At 24.6% G+C, this 17,630-nt stretch overlaps 1 protein-coding gene across 4 annotated transcripts in view; it reads right to left on the reverse strand.

Annotated features, from left to right (window-relative positions):
* Window positions 1-17,630, reverse strand: part of LOC129610059 (cyclic nucleotide-gated cation channel subunit A) — a 118,833-nt gene that overhangs the window by 88,645 nt on the left and 12,558 nt on the right. For all 4 annotated transcript variants that reach the window (XM_055522384.1, XM_055522385.1, XM_055522383.1 and 1 more), the window contains one exon: window positions 16,002-16,560. In XM_055522384.1, coding sequence (XP_055378359.1) covers window positions 16,002-16,560 — 559 coding nt within the window. The remainder of the gene's footprint in view (window positions 1-16,001; window positions 16,561-17,630) is intronic.

Raw genomic sequence — 17,630 nt, forward strand, 5'->3', positions numbered from 1 at the left:
TTTGTATACATATTACCTAGTATAAAATTAAATTGTATTTAAATGGGTAACCCCCCCATATACAGTTCGCGCAAATATTAATTTAGATCATCATACACCTGATAAAATTTACATGTATGTGTAGGTATGTATGTATTTATTCATTTAATTATATGTTTAAGAGTATATATAATATGCGAATAAACTTATTTAAAAAAAAAAAAAAACATTTTTTTTACTTAATTAAAAATTAAGACCTTTCCAACCCTACATGAATTTTATTCATTTATTATTTCATTTATTTTCTGTTTCTTTTTATTTTTATGCAAAAAATAGAAATATTTTTATGCCTATATATACTAGTACAGGGCTTCTTAAACTTTTTTATATAGCGACCCCCTTCAAGTTTAGGAAATATTAAACGACCCCCTCCTCCATATAATGAAATTAATATTAACCGTAGATGTAGATGTAATATCGCACTATTTTACAATGTAAATAAAATAAGGATTAAAGAATACGTACCCATTCATTTCACATATATATAACTGGAAACTTTGATGGGATATCGGTCGTAATAAAACACAATAAATAGAATGACATAAAACTATATATGTATATATTTATTCAATAGAAAAAATAAACTTTTGTAACAATTTTTTGACCCCTTTTCAGTAGTCTCTCCCCCTGGGGGTCGTGACCCATAGTTTAAGAAGTCCTGTACTAGTAAATACATAGTACATATTTAAATATAGCATATGTTTGTTAAAGGTGTAATATAGATTTTTTTAAATAATCTGATGATTTCGTTAACAGTTATACACATATCCAATATTATATGTATATGTAAGTAAGCAGGGTTGTTGAACCTTTATTTGTAATTGAAAATAATTGAATTTTTCACAGTGAATTATTTACATAAATACACACATATATAAAAGGAATATCAAGACAATTACAACAGGATCTTTTAAATTAAATAGAAAATTGTGTTTGATCGCAAATTGATTATTGCAATATTTCAGATTTTATTGGAATTTCGTCAAAAAAAAAAAAATTCATTTCTTTTTTTGTTTGTAATTTAATTTTTAAAAATAAATTTAAATATAAATAAATTTTTATGGAGGAACCCAAAGTCTTTTTCAGTACCTTATTTAGTAATTAAAAGTCCTATAGGTCAATAAATTATGGGTAATAAACGTAAGTATAATAAAATATTTAAATTTTTTTAATTTCAAGTTTAATGCCCCCATTATTTTTTTCGAGAACTTTTCCAATAATTTTTAATTAAAATTTTCTAAAACTACCGTTAATCGAAATTATTGGTCTAGAAGAATTAAAGAGAACCCATTTTAAAAATTGAAAAAATTAAGAGTGATTTGCTTAAAGTAAGAAGAAATGCAGTAAGTAAAATGCAAACTTTGATTTGTGTCCCCGTTCATCACGTTGTCATTTGCAAATATTCAAGATACAAGCAGAAATTTTCTATGTAAATTGATAAAGACAGAGTAAGTTTTTATTTTTACATTTTACTTTATTGTCATTCAATTTTATCAATATTTCTTCCAATTTCGGCCAATGTCTAATTTTTTTTATGAATTATTAGGTTTGGCTGCTATTAAAGTAAGATAGCAATCGAAAATATTTTCAAGTCTAAAATGAAAAATACTTTTTTTATTTATTAAACTACCTGTCTTAATATTGTTTTACTAGTAAGACTATTTTTTTTCAAATTTATTACATACTTTTTTCTGATTCACCTCCTAAATGTATGCTACAATTATTTTTTTAGATTTTTAGTCATGAAATAAGCTGCATCACAAACCATTTGATCTATTCTACAAATTAAAAAAAAAGTAGTATAAATTAGTCGATCGCATTTATCATTATTTTTAAAATACTAAAGTTATCGTAAAATATTCATCCCTTCAAGACCTATAACATCCTATATAACTTAATGAATGAGCCTATATGGGAACTAAATTAAAATTTATTTCAAAACAGCATCATTATTGATTTTTGTGCGCTACAATTTATTTTTGGAATTAAATTCGATTATATTAAAATTACAAGGTTCTTGAAACCAAGGTTGACTGCTACTATTACTACAAAATAACAATAAGAAAATAATGTTTATTGTTTTTGGTTTTTTAATTCCTTTTTACTTAAATACCTAAATAGTCATTGTTATATTATTTATAACTGCTTTTTTTTTCTCCATTACAGTAGATTGACCATTAAGTTAAAAAAGATGCTGTAGATGATATTTGAAATAACATATAAAAAAAAAGAACAAGTAGAAACAAAAAAATAATAATAAAGAAGGTTATTTGAATTTGTTAAAGGTCATTTAGATCGTCTCTTGTATTTTTCTTAAAAAAACAAAAATATTATTTTTCCCCATTTTGATTTATTAGCCATCTTACTAGTTTTCCACTTATTTCCGCTGTTCGTATATGTATGTGTGTGTATAATATACAAACATCATATTATAAAAAAAATTGCATTAGTATAGCAAAACAAAACTGTAAGACGATGAAATCAAGGTCAGGGATAAAAAAAAAAGAGAACTATAAGAAAGACTAAATGTGTACGTACATACATTTTATGCATATAAAAGCAAATGTAAAAATATTTATTGATTTAAAGAATGCCAAGTAAAAGTACATTTTTACGACAGTCCCCAAAAGTATACTTTATTCCAAAAATATTTCAATATCAGTTATTTAAAGATTCATATTAAAAATTCATGAACAAGTATTTTGTACTATACACATTTTGTAAAAATAAAATTACTACGTAATCTTGTATTCTGACATAAATAATTTATTCGTAACTATGGTATGAGTTAGTTTAGAAGTGCAGGCTGCTGATAATGAAAATAAAAATTAATATTTTGAATATTTGCAAAAGTAGGTTATTCCAACACAAATTTCTTATAAAGAAATTAAATTAAATATACAAAAGGATAGTGAATCTTTGAGAAGTAATTGGAAGTTCATTTGTTGCATTAATGTTGTCATAAATGCTCTCCTAATTGGTATATTGTTCTTCTTTACAAGTATTTGTCTTTAATAATAAAATTAATCAATTCTGAACACATTTTACAGTCGAACAGCTTAATGATTGTAATCAATACAGTATTTACTATGATATTAACAAGTCTTTAAATGACAACGTGAAACATGAATGAAAAGTTCGAAAGACTGAATTAAAAAGTGATGCTTTCATACAGAAATTTAAAGTGGTTGCATAAAAAAAATTTTCTTATGTTAGAAACTTGGAGGAATTCAATTTATAACCTTATGTGTATTAAATACATTATGTTTTTGTTTCCTGATGCATTTCAACTTTCTTAAATTCATAATCGAACTAAAATAATTCGAACTTTTATACTCAGACCTAAATAATATCTATATTTGGTTATTGTGTATAAGTTCTTATTAGATTTGCCTATATAAAATTTTCATAATAATATCAAAAATATTTCTATATAATCGCAATTATGAAGATAATAAATTTTTATGGTCAATTGTATATATAATAATTATTAATGCTGGCCAGTATAGTTAGAAATGGTAATAAGAACTAAATTAATGAATATTTTTATATTATGTATTTTATATGAAAGTTTTGTATATAATTAGGAAATTGAAAACTACCAAATATGTGTAAAATCAAATAAGATTTAGTATGAATATAACAGAAATAATCTGAACAAGAAACCTAAGAACACGAAGAATAATAAAGGAAACTACATTATATAATTTTGAATATTCATGAATATTGTAAGGGCTATAGTGATTCTAGTTTTTATGAACTATTTCTGTGTTTTATTATAATGGTCAAAATTCGAAAATATTCATTACATTATAAAAGCCTCTTAAATAATATTTTCTATGTCATGAGAGAAATATGATTTTATGCTCTTTATTATTTTCATTTTTTTTGTATAGAATATGTTATAAAAATAGTGTTATAGAGAAATCATTAAAAATGGTGAAAGTGACTGTGATTTTAATTTTATTCATCACTTTAATTTACGTATCTATAATATACGTGGAAGCGCAGAGGTTTATCTTATCGAATGACCACTTTACAAAAAAATCTTTAAAGCGAACTATGTTGAATTATCGTTCTTAATTGACAAGATGACTGTTTTGAGGCAACTAAAATCAGGCGACTTTGAGTGACTATTTTGGAGATTATTTGTCTTTTATAGAAAAACAATGCAAATAAAAGCGGAACTGTGTATAAATTTTATACACGATTGAATCTCTTAGAACGAGTCTCATATTTCTAGAATAGAATTTTTACCAACGCCACGTAATTATTTTAAGCCCTAATTGTCTATTTCGCGCTATTTTACTCGGAAAGTGAGAAGAAAGTGAGGAACATTATATATATTTGTATAACGTAATATTCGAGTGAGAAAATTTATTTGGTATTACGTATCTCGTTCTTTTTCTAAAATGCATACATAATTTATTCACTTTGTTTTTGAAAGTGAGACGTTCAGTCTATAATTTGAGAAAAAATGCAAAAATCTAATTGAAAAAATTAGTAATCTTATATGAAAAGTAAAATATTCATTTTAATATTCAGAAAATTCTGATTTGAAAGTGAGTAAAAAAGCGAGATAGACGAGTGTCAAAACCACAAACTTTTTCCAAATTTCGCAAACCTTTCCTAAATATCATATATTTCAAAATTTAAAGTAGATATATAAAAATTCCATAAAAGATTGAATCATACTAATACTAATTGACTTTTAAATTTTGTCTGGCCATATATGACCCTCTTAACTAGAATAAGAGTTTCCAACATTATTCCGAGTTGTTACCGTAAAAATCCAATTTGATTAAGAGGAGATGGTGTACAACTATGCAAAAACTATATACTGGTATATATTACAATTTTTAAAAATTTTACAGAGTATAGTCAAATTATCGTAGAACAAGTTTAGCAACAGAGCAAAAATTCTACAGAAAGGAAAACACCGTTTATCCTTGAATAACATTCGTACGGGTATTTCATAGATCAGGTAATTTTACGGTCAATTTTATTTTCTCTCGTTTTAAAAGAAATTTATTTTAATAATTACTATTAAAGACAATGAGTTCAATTGATATCATACTTTATCTGAAAATTGAGTTCATTGATTATCCAATTTAGATATTCAATGCATTTCTATAGATAAAATTTCTTAATTAACAATTTTAATTATATTTTTAATTAGAAATCGAAGAATTTGAAAAAAAAAAAAAAACTACATTTGAATTTAAATTTAATAATTTTTTTTTTTTTTTGCACTTTTGATTACTTTTTGATTACATTTTTAAGTTTCTTATTTTCTAACACAATGAAGTTTTGTTAAAAAAAAACAAGCTTTGTGATTTACGAAAATTTAAGAAATAAAATTTTATTAGTAGCTACTCACATAAATTTTATTTATTACTGGTGTAAAAAAAAAATGAAGGAGAATACTATAATAAAAATGTGAACGTTTTCACATTAAAATCAAAAATATAAAAGAAAAGTATTAGAAAATTTATTGAATGCAGAATTTTTTTTAAGTAAATCTTGGTTACTATACTCGGTACCTATTGAGAAATCTAATAAAATGAGTGAATTTTTGTAAGTATAAAAGATTTTATCCTTATTTATAAGAAAACACTTTAAATATTAAGTAGAAATGATACGAATGGAAAGAATATAATTAAATGGTTGCAGTAAAATTTTGAAAATGTGTAGCTGGTATTTTTGTGAATAATCTCGTATAAATTTTGTGAATAAAAGACTCATAAAAAGAATAACTATTCAATTTATAATGAAAAATTTGTAACCATGATTTATATTAAATCAGTTGATTACTGAATGAATCTGTTATGCGACTTATCGAGCAAAATGGAGTTCTGTTATATGATTATGAAAGTTTGCTGGTAAAATCGAGTTCTGTTGTTTGATTATGAGAGTTTTCGAGTAAAATCTAGTAATGTTATCGAGTTGATGGTTAATTTTGAAATTATATTCGAACTACGAACGAAATTTTTTAAATATTTGGACAAATTTAGATTTAGGAATATACATATATCAAATAATGTAGTTGATTAGGCTAATTCATATTATCATTTCAGATTCAATAATTTTATGACAAAGAAAGCTTTTTCAAGTATAGCTCTTAGCAGAAAACCAATTGGTTGGATTACAATTTTATAAAATTTTCGATCCTTTTCATAAAAACAGAACTGAGTTTCTTAATAATTGAAAATTTCAGTTTATTTTAAAATTATATGTTGTTCTATTCTTCGGGATATCCTGGATGTTATTTTAGCAAAAATATAAATTTTTAATAAAAATGTATTTTGCTTTTAAAAGGACAACTTTTTCTGAAATTTCAGTTTAAAATTTCTTATTACATCTGTGGTCTGGTCATATTTACATACAGATTTTATAGATAATTTTTTAAAGCAATATATTTAAAGCACAAACAAGTATATTTTGCAAAAAAAAAAAATTATCACTTAAAAAACTTCTTCTACTTTACATATGAGACCTTTTTTTTCTGTGTGCAAAAAAAAAAAACAAGAATAAAAGAAAAATATTTAAAATTAAAAAACTTTTCCTTTATGTTCCATAATTTTCCATTTGCTTTCCCGCTTTTTTTTGCTTTTTATAATTCATTTTTACCTCTCACCTCAACTAGTTTAAGAAGTAGTTAGTATCAGATACAGAAGAAACATAATTTAAATCCTTTTAATTATTCTACAATTATAAAAACTTGTGAAAATTGTTATACTCTTTAGCCATATATTTTTTCCTCTTAAAATTTTTTGTTTTTTTAATTTTTTCATATAAAATGGAAAAACTTTAATTTATAAAATATTATAAAATGAAAACTTAATTTAAAAAATTTTTTTTTTTTTATTTTTCTACTAAATAATCAACCTTTAAATGTAAATATCAAGAACCACGAAACCAAAACTATATATAAACATTAATATTAATGTAAAGTTGCTTATGTATATAAATGTGTACAGATATATGTGCACATATGTATGTATGTAAATATTAATGTGAATAATAAATTAACATTTTATGGATCAGTGATTTGATTATGTAAAAGAAAATATTTTGAAAATTTGTTAATAGAATATTTAAATTAGGAAAAAATTTAAAATATTTTAAGAAAATTTTTTGATTTTTATATAGATTTATGAATGAATGGCAATATTAGAGGTGGAGGATTCGAATAATGTTATATAAAAAATTTGCGATGTTAAGATTGAATATTTTAAATGAAGATAGTATGAAAATATTTAAGTTATATAAAATAAAGTTGGGTCAAACCAATGGTTTGTATTGTAGCACTTTTCCCTCCAACAAGTGAAAATACTGCTTTAAAATACAGTCTATTTATAGCTATCACACTATTAAAATTATTTTCATTCATATACGGAACTATTTCTAGGATTGCATATATTTAGGATGAACGATTTATGCAGTCTTTGAAATAAAGCCAAAATTAATAAAAAGTGGATTTAACATAATGCTCGATTTTAAAGGTTAATTGCGTGAGTTAAGAAAAATAATTATATTTTTTAATGTCATAGAATTTACCGTTAGCTTTCTGCCTTTGTAGAAATTTGAAAAACCTTTCGGTTTCGGAAATATAAGGCGTCAAAAATTCAAATTTTACAAATTTCAAGAGGCGATAACTTGAGAGGGGGTGGAGATGGAAAAAAATTTTGTTCTAACAAAATGAAGTATTTATTATAGTCTAAAAGCCCTTAAAATCTTAGGCTTCTAGAGGCTGGGGTCTAGAAAATAAACAACATCAAAAATTTGGAAAAAACGGACTTTAGATAACGGTAAATTTGAACGGCCATTTTGTTTTTCTAGAGTTAACCTGTAGTATACCGGGGAAGCAAGCCGTTTGCCTTTCTGCATTTGTAAAATTTGAAAAATGCTTATGGTTTCATTGCACTAAATAGTTAAAAAATGGCATTTTTAGGGTTTCGGGGGGGTATAACTTCTAGAGGGGACGAGCTTTCTATCTTCAAGGGTGTAGAAGTTTTGTAAACAAAAATATTGTCTACGGACGGACGGACTAACAAAGTGAAACTAATAATAACTGTTGAATGTAACAGTGGCATTGTAACACGATTCTTGCTGTAAATAAAATAATATAATGTAAGCTTTTGAAATTTTTTTAAGGAAAACCATGTGGACTTCTACAATTTATATTATAACATACTATAATGTATTTGAAACATAATTTAATTCATTCTTATTAAAATATCACAGTCAGAAATATCACGATTTAATTATATTTAATTATATTCGAACTTGTTGTTACCTCGTATTTTTTATAGCTCACATGTATTTCATTTTTAAAAATTTCATTTCATTTGTTAATTAAAAACTCGTTATATGAAGGAGCGGGCGGCTCCGGAACTGAATTATTCAAATGGACCATTACCACTAATTCTTGATTTACTTGAATTGAATATTACATTGTGAATTATAAAATTAAATTATGACAGACTTCTGAGAAATTATAATCAAAATCTAATATTTAAGAAAAGTTGTATAAAAATTATTCTCATAAAATATATTTTAAGTTTCTCTATATTCTATGGTACACACTCTGAAAAAGGTACGAAAAACTACCTAGTTATATCAAAAGTATGCTTTAGAATTGGGACGGCTTAAAAAATTTTTTTTTAAGTCTCTGTTGAGTTTAAACAAGAATTAACTCCTTAAATTAATTCTATAGTAAAAAATAAATTTAAAGTTATCATTGAATATAAGCATTTTGAGTTTCCTTAAAACTAAAGTGTTATATACAATATTTCTTATTTCATTATACATATGTATATATAAAACTATTTCATTTAGTTGAGTTAATAATAAAAAGTTTTCTATTAAAAGAAAATATAAAAATATTTTGGTGTAAAATCATCCAAATATCTAAAAATATTTTCATCTACTATAACTATATTATATAACTAGTTACTAACATGAACCTAATTCTATATACACAAAATAAATTGAAAAAGAAAATAAAAAAAAAAAAAAAACTTAAATTCAATCGAATTTTTATGAAGGAGGCGTTATATTGAGATTAGCTTTTAAAAGGATATTTTCGATATTTATTTTTGTTTTTGTTCATTTTTATATTCCTACACACATACACGTTTTTTTTCATATGATCTTATCTATTTCTTGTTTTTCCTATATTCTACTCTCTACTGATATATATCTATTATTAATATTATATTATTCTGAATATCCTGGTCCATGAACGTATTTATGATTCTGCAATAAAAATTTGCCTTTAAAAGAGAGAAAGAAAGAAAAAAAAAAGAAAAGTACAAAATTGTTAAGTATTAGAAAATTCCTGCCTTTATTTTTCATTCAATATTGCCCGATCTGAAGTCGATATATATACATACATATATGTATATATATTTTTTTATTGTTCTTCACATTAGATACACATAACTATATCATAAATGTTTGACCATAAGTAGATTGAGGTTACACTAAATTTACCTATACTAAATTTATACTAGTATTTTATAAATAAAAGGCTATTTTTATATCATGCATATACATAAATGGATTCAGGATCAAAAAAGAAAAAGGTAAATATCTGGAAATGATTTGATGGTTAGTTTTATTGGCAAAGGAAAACAAAAAAACAAAAATTGAGATCTGATAACATGATACATCACACATTTAAACAATAATATTGTGTAAGTGTGCAAATTTAAATACTATTGTGAATAAATATATGTTATAAATGCCTCATATATAAATGTTTACAAGGTCAAAATAGAGGATTATACAAAATGTATGAATATATAGGATATATAGAATAAGAAATGAAAGTTTAAGATAAAAAGGATATTATATATACAATAAAATACACAATTGTGTATAAAATCGAAATATAAATAATTCTTAATTATATTTATTTAATTTCTTTCGAAAATCTTATTATTTGATTAATGTTTAGGAGAAAAAGGATTTTAAAAAAAAAACGGAAGTCTTTGTTAGATCATTTTGCAGGATTATTTTGATTTTTCCTTGTTTGCTTGTGAAGTGATGGGTTCATTATCATTTTATATGATATAGTAATTAAAATCTTTGAATATAATTTTTTTTTATTTAATTTTTTCATTTTTATTATAATTTAAAAATTAATTACGAAATTTTCTATTATAAATTACAAGAGTATAACATTCGCCAGACCATATTATGGCAATTTTGAAATTTAACGATTACAAAACAATTTCATTTCAATAAGATTAAAAATCTTTATTGAAAATCTTAATAAAAATAAATGCCTCTAACATTTCTTTATTCCTTTGTTACTAAAGGAAAATGTGCTAATTGAAAATTGTGTTGCATTTGCAAAAAGGAGTGAATATGTAAAAATTTTAAATGAGAAATCGTAATAGTTTCGATTGTGAGAGTGTAATTAATGTCATATATTCCATACCTGAAGAGTTAAAGAGTAAATTAAAAATAAATTCTAAAATTTATATGGAATTTAAATGGAAGTTGTGTTTGATATTAATAAATATTTTAAGCCCTTCTAATTCTACATGTTTTTTAGTTTAAAATTTAAATTTCAAGAAAATTGGATGGTAAAAACTCTGTCTGAAAAAATGCATTACAAAAAAAAAATAGCAATTTTTAACGCAGACAACCTTTCCTGTCTTTCAAACGAAAGAATACTGAATTTAAGAGTGAAGTTTTTAAATAAGAATTTAAAAACTAAACAAATAGAATTTGAATTTAAAGATAATCGAATTTACAACAATAATAAATAAAATGAAAATCACAAAGAATACTCAAAAATTTCACATTCTCCGATAGCAATGTTTCGAAAAATAACTTCAACTTGGTGGCTTGATAGATATACATTGATAGATAACATTGAAAAATTAAAAAATTTTTGGAAATGCACCGATGGTTTTGAATTTTAGTTCAATATGTAAGTTCTACGAAAATTTTATTCTTATTAAAATTAAAAGGAGAAAATTTCCAAGTACAATTTACAATTCCATACAATAGGAAGTCCCCTAAAAGTATGCAATTTTCCAATTTTTCAATTGAAAGGAAATGTTAAAATACTTTTTTCAATTTAAACAAGTATTTTTAGAAAAAAGATGGAAAATTCCTTGATTTTTGAGGTTTTTAAAAATAAAATTTTTAAAATAATCTTTGGTTTGGAGGTTTGGCTTTGTAATGATCAAGTGTTTTTATATACTATAAGATGTGGTTTCGTTTAAAGCAGCTTAGCTGGTGTTAAACGTATTTAAGTCATTATGGAGAATTCAAGATTTTATAAAAAAAAATTTTAATGTAAATTATTCTTAAACATGGTTTTTGATATTTTCGTTTTTTTTTTTCATGTATTTTTGGGTCAAAATTATGTTAAAACTCAAGGTTATTTGAATGTTTTAACTATAATAATAAAAGATGAAAGTGAAAAAGAGCATTCAAATAAAAGAAAATCTTTTAATTTTTATTTTTGTATGGCGTGAGCAAATTTCTTTATATTCAAAAGAAATTATTTTCTTTTTTTTTTTGTGTACTAACACCAGTTCCATAGAATTTTTTAAATTTAAAAAAAAACATATTTTTAATTTTATTTTTAATAATTCGTTTATAATCACTGCAAAGTAAAATTTCTGTTAAGCTCTATATAAAATTCATTTCAATTATAGTATAACACTTTCGTTCTGAAAATGAAAGTGTTATACCATAATTTAGCACTATTACCAATCAACTTTTTAGTTTTATATCAAGAACTTGTAGTAAAAATTCAAAGTTAGAAAGCCTTCCCACATGTTAGAAACACAGATATTGCATATTTAAAAAAATCATAAGCAAAAGGGACGAAATCCTATTTTTATATATATTAACAGTTATTAACAGCTGTCCAAAACCCAAATAAAATTAATTCAAAAAATAATTCCAGAGTGTCCGAGTATGTAGACAAAGTTGATTTTAAATTGCCTTATTTTTTCTTTCCTATACGTGCTTGTTATTACGATAACAGAAGTATATTTAAGAAATCTTTGGCAAACAAGTTGGAATAAATGCAAAGGATATGAGTTAAATAAAATATAAGTATATTTTGGAAACCAAAAGGATAATCTTTTTAGCAGAAAAAAAACAGAGGAAAACAAAATGCCATAAAAAGAGAGAAAGAAAAGTATAAAATAAAGTGCAAAAATAAAAGTAGAAAAAGTTGGAACAAAAAAAATCATACCTTAACGAAATTTGAGGTTAGGTTCTTCTGCGTTTGTTCAAGTTAACAAAAAATGTGTGTTTGTGTTATTTTGTGTTTGTTTCAGTTTCCTTTAGCACTTAAAACATTTTCGTATCCCTCTTACACATTTCACTTTTAGGATATCATTTTTGCCCTTAAGTGATCCCAAATTTGTTTTCATTTTTCTTTTTGTTTATTTTTTATATTTGAAACTTTTTTAAGTTTATTTTGGTCAGTGTAATTTTTTACTTAAAAGAAAAAACTCTCAAAAACAAAAACACAAAAAATTAAATAAAAATTTTTTCCTTTTATGTCTGTATAAAGTGTGGGGAATTTTTAATGTTTGTATAACAGAAGAACGAATTTTATCATAAAGGTGATGGCGTACTGTACAGTTTTTATAACGCATGTAAATATTTAACAGTTTTTTTACCAAATTTGTTTTAGTTAGTTATGCGCCTTATCATGTGCAATTATGATTATCTTTATTATTTCAATGTTGGGGTAGATACATATAATATTTTTATGATTGCTTTATTAATATCAAATACGATAATTATAGTTCAGAAATAAAAATTCTTTAAAATGTTTTGAGTAGGGACTATTTTGCTTTTCGATTTTGTTCTGATTAAAAATAATTTATTTAAAATTATTAAGTATCTTATCGACTGATTGTGAAGTGTTTTCAAATATGGAAATTCTTAATTTATTATTTGGCTATTTGTTGCGCAAAGCAATAAGGTTAAGCCTCACACAAATCAGAAACATTAATTAAGCATTACAAAGATCAATTATTTAATAATTTGTTGCCTTAATTTGAATAGTCAGAAAGTCTAAATTTAAGATTAATTGTAAGTAATATTAAGATGAAAAAAACAATACTTTATATTTTTACCGACCGTATTGTGTAAACAATAGGTAGGTTATGTGATGGCAACAAATTTTGCATATCGAGTTTTCGGTGGGAATGCACTTCTCCATAGTAGGGAAGTGTAAGTAAATTATTTTTAGCAACCTGTCGGTCCGTCGGTCTGTCGGTCTGTCGGTCTGTCAGTCTGTCGGTCTGTCAGTCTGTCGGTCTGTCGGTCTGTGTGTGCACGCGTGTATCTCAAATTCTGCTGAACCGATTTTGATGAAATTTTATATGTAAGTTTATTTGCATCATGGCACGGATTGATCAACTTTTGGGATATATCAGGCCTCGGGAACTGCACTTTTTAGCGGGCCTGTTTTACATTTTTGAACATTTTGAAGAAAATATTCGACCGATTTACTTGAAATTTCATATATAAGCTTTTCTCGACCATCAACAAGAATTCCTAACTTTTGGAAGATATCAGGCATCAGCAACTGGACGTTTACTTCGGGCCAAATATACATTTTTGCGTATATAAAGGGAAATAATTGATCGATTTCATTGAAATTTAATACTTGAATTCCTCGTATTAAAACAATGAACATATAAATTTTTTGGAAAGATCAGGGCTCGAAAACTGATTTACGGGCCGATTTTACATTTTTCACCATATCTACGGAACGAATTGATGGGATTTCATGAAATTTGATATTTGAGTTCTGGACATTACCAAAACTAACTGGAGGGCATTTCAGGGAATTCGGATAGCACAAAACGAAACTGTACTAAGAGCCAAATTTACATTTTTCTAGATATGTTAACTATAAGCTTACAAATGTCCTTAAAATTGGAAAGGAGTACTTAACAGACATTTTTTTAATATTCTGTAACACTTTCACTCAACTAGACAATACACATTGCGGTCGGTTATGTGCTGACCACATCAGATTTTTTTTTTGCTTTCAAAGTGGTCTTTGTAAAAAACAAGGACCATAAACCGGAATTTGTTAGAAACAAATTTTAAAATTCGAGATCATTCGTTTATTTAATGGATTAGTTCCATCATGAAAAATCATGAGAATTGAACTGGACCGAATATTTATTTTCTATAGACCGAATATTATAAATGCAATTCCTGAGATTTTTATAAAAGATGCATGACAAAATAGAATTATTGAATCGAAAATTCTCCGTAAAATTTTATCAATTCACAAAAAAATTACAATTAATTAGTGATGTAGTCTATTAAATAAAATTTTCCAAATATTTTACTCAAAAATTCAGAGTTCTTTTTGTAATCAATTTTTTTTTTGTCATGGTACTTGATTTTGTCCCTTAGTTTCAAGAATATCGCAAAATTCATTATACTTTATCACGAAATTATAAAACAATTTGTAATTTCCAAGCATTTATTAAACTTTCTTTTAGTCTACTGAAGACTTTTAAGAGTACCTTCTAAGATAACCATTTAAAATTATTGAAAGTATAAATTTTTATCCCTTTGTTACACTAAAAAATTATAATGTTTTTTATACTTAAAGACACAAGAGATTAAATCATTTTGTGTGCACACGTGGATTTTAGCTTAACTGGGTTTTATGTCGAATCCAACAAATGGTTTATAAAGTAGAACATTTTCAAGTGGAAAGACAATTGAAAACAAAAGATATGGTGTTGAATATGCACGAGTGGTTCGTTTACTTGCTATAAAATTAACACAGTATTACAGTTGATTTCAATAGCCACTTTATCATTCTAATGTTTCTATTTTGAAAACTCATATTTTGTGCATAATAAATTGTCAAGAAGTTGAGATTTTGAGACAGGTAAACATTTTTTTTCTAAAAGGCTTGTTTCAGCAGGAAAAATTTGTGTATGAAATTTCTCTTTTTCAACTTAGAGTTGGGCAAATTTTATTAAAGACCACATACTCGTAGGCAGATTGAAACCGTTATGCACTTTGTTTCTCAATTTTTTTTAAATGAACTTCAAAATTTTATTTTTCATCTTTATACCAAATTTAATTAGTAATTGTTGTTCTTATCTTATTTTTACTGTTTATTATTTGGGGTCCTTAATAATACTCTGATAAAAAACTTAATAATGCTCTAATTTTATTTATAACTCGCACACTCAAGAGCTTTATAAAGAAAAACTATAGAACAATAAAATAACAAGTTAAAATTAACAAAAACATACGACTTTCGATTAAGAAAAGCGAATTGCAGTGCAAGTCCTTTATTATGCATTAACAATAATGTTGTATTTTTATAGTTAATTGAGGTTCAAATTTCATCCTGTAGTGGAATCAAATTGTATAAATTGTATTAAAATTTATTCTTTTGTGTAAAATGTGTCTTTACTCTTTTTCTAAAAAAAAATATAAACATAAAATACAAGAAAATATTATTGCTAGTGGAGTCTTGCGCATTTAAACAGTTTAATGAATATTAACTGATATTTATGTAGGTTATCCGATTTCAACGACTAAAGATGGCTGACAAGAAACTGAAAATTAATTTATGGGAAGGTCAGAGTTAAAATTTTCATTTCTACTTGTTTATTTCTTAAATAATTGCTCTATTTCAAATATTTTAGTCTTATTATGTGCCGAAAAGGAAAAGTTAAGCAGAAGTCCAAAAAAGCCCAAACATGTCACAAGCTTATACATATATCTGATTTCTATGTCTAATTTTTCGTATTGTAAGAGAATAGCTTATTATATTAACACAATTAAGTCTTATTCCGAGGCTTCGTACTATTTTTTTACATCGGGTTAAAGAAATTTTTGAAATTTAAAAAATTTAATATTAAAAATTATTAAAAAAGTTTTAATTTTTTTTTTATTTTCTTTTAAAAAAAAAATCTACTTACAGTTCTTATTCCACTTTCTATGGTATTGTCATCATCATCATCTACACTAGTGATACGATTTGTTATACTATTTGATAATACACCATCAGTAATTTTTGAAACAGGTTTTAAACCTGTCGTTTTTATTAATGATGATGTTGTTTTTGTTGTTACACCTGTCACCGTTGCAGTTGTTGTTGTTGTTTTATTTGATGTTCCCAACTTTTTTTGTTCATTATCATTTTTATTTTCTATACGTGTTATTGCACTAATATGATTTGTTAATATTGATTTTTTTGCTATGATATCCCTGTCATCATGTGTTGGGTTTGTTGATGGTAATGGTTCAAATAAATCAATTGATGAATCATCGTCTTGTGTTTCCGTTGAATCACTATTAAATACAGATGTTGCTGAAGTTCCACCACCTGGTGTTGTTGATAATGATGATGTAAATGTTCTTTTACGCGGATGTCCAAGACCGTAATTAGCTTGATACATTTGATAATTACCGTAAGGATATTGATATGATGTGCATCCAGTATTATTTATACGAGTACGATACAAAGGCCGACCAGTACTATATATTATTAAAAAATTAATAATAAATAATTTCAGTACTTTTTTTTTTTTGATATTATAAAATTTAAATGAATTTAATTTTACTAGAATATTATATAATTAATGGTGTAGGTATTTATTATATAAAATTTTTGGTTAAAAAAAATTTTTTCACTCCAAATAACAGAACAAATAAATTTTGTGTTTTTTTTTTTTTTATTCTTCGCAATCTTCTAAGTAAAATCAAAATTTAATTTTGCATAATCAATAAATAAAAAAATATTAAAATTGATCGAATTGTGTTAAATCGAATATTTTTTTTTTTTTTAAATTCTAATTAAAATTTTCAAAATCTTGTTTCAAGGGTTACCACACTACTTAAAAGAATAGGAAATTTGTTTTATTTAAAAAAAAAATCAAAGATTAATTTTTCAATACCATGCAAAAAGAAAAATTTGTTTAAAAAAAATATTTTTGACTCATTGTTTTTTTTTTTTGGCAATTATTTTTGAGTGTTGGGATTTAATAAAAAAATTTTGGTATTTTGGGATATTTTAAACAATTGCCTATGGTGTGCCCATATCTAGTGTAATTTTGTTATTTTATTTTTCCTTAATATTCAATTATTTTAATCACTTTAAAGATGCTGGAAATAATTGGGTATAGGTAAAGGACTTCCTGGGCCAATCACAAATTCTATTGTAGGGGGGAGTTAGAATTAATTGTTTTCTTTTTTTAAATGACTATGAGTGTGTATGCTTGCGCCGGATTATTTTTTACATATATACTTGTTTATAAGTAACTATTATATGCTTGTATAACAGTTGTAAAATTGTAGATTACATTCAATATATTACAATTTTCCGATCCGTGCTTACTGCGATTAGATGAGACATAATAAATTTAAAAATATTTTTAAAAAAAAAATATTCAAAAACTTGTTTATTTTCAATTTATTATTCAGGAAATTTTGTTTGTCAGGTTAAATTTTCTTCTCTTAACTTAGATTATGTTTCGATTTTGAATTTTTTTTTTTAATTAAGCTCTCAGTTTGTTTAGTCTCTAATAAAAGTAACAATATGCTTGTGC

This window comes from Condylostylus longicornis, unplaced genomic scaffold (genome assembly GCF_029603195.1).
Source record: "Condylostylus longicornis isolate FDR11 unplaced genomic scaffold, ASM2960319v2 ptg000043l, whole genome shotgun sequence".
NCBI lineage: Eukaryota > Metazoa > Arthropoda > Insecta > Diptera > Dolichopodidae > Condylostylus > Condylostylus longicornis.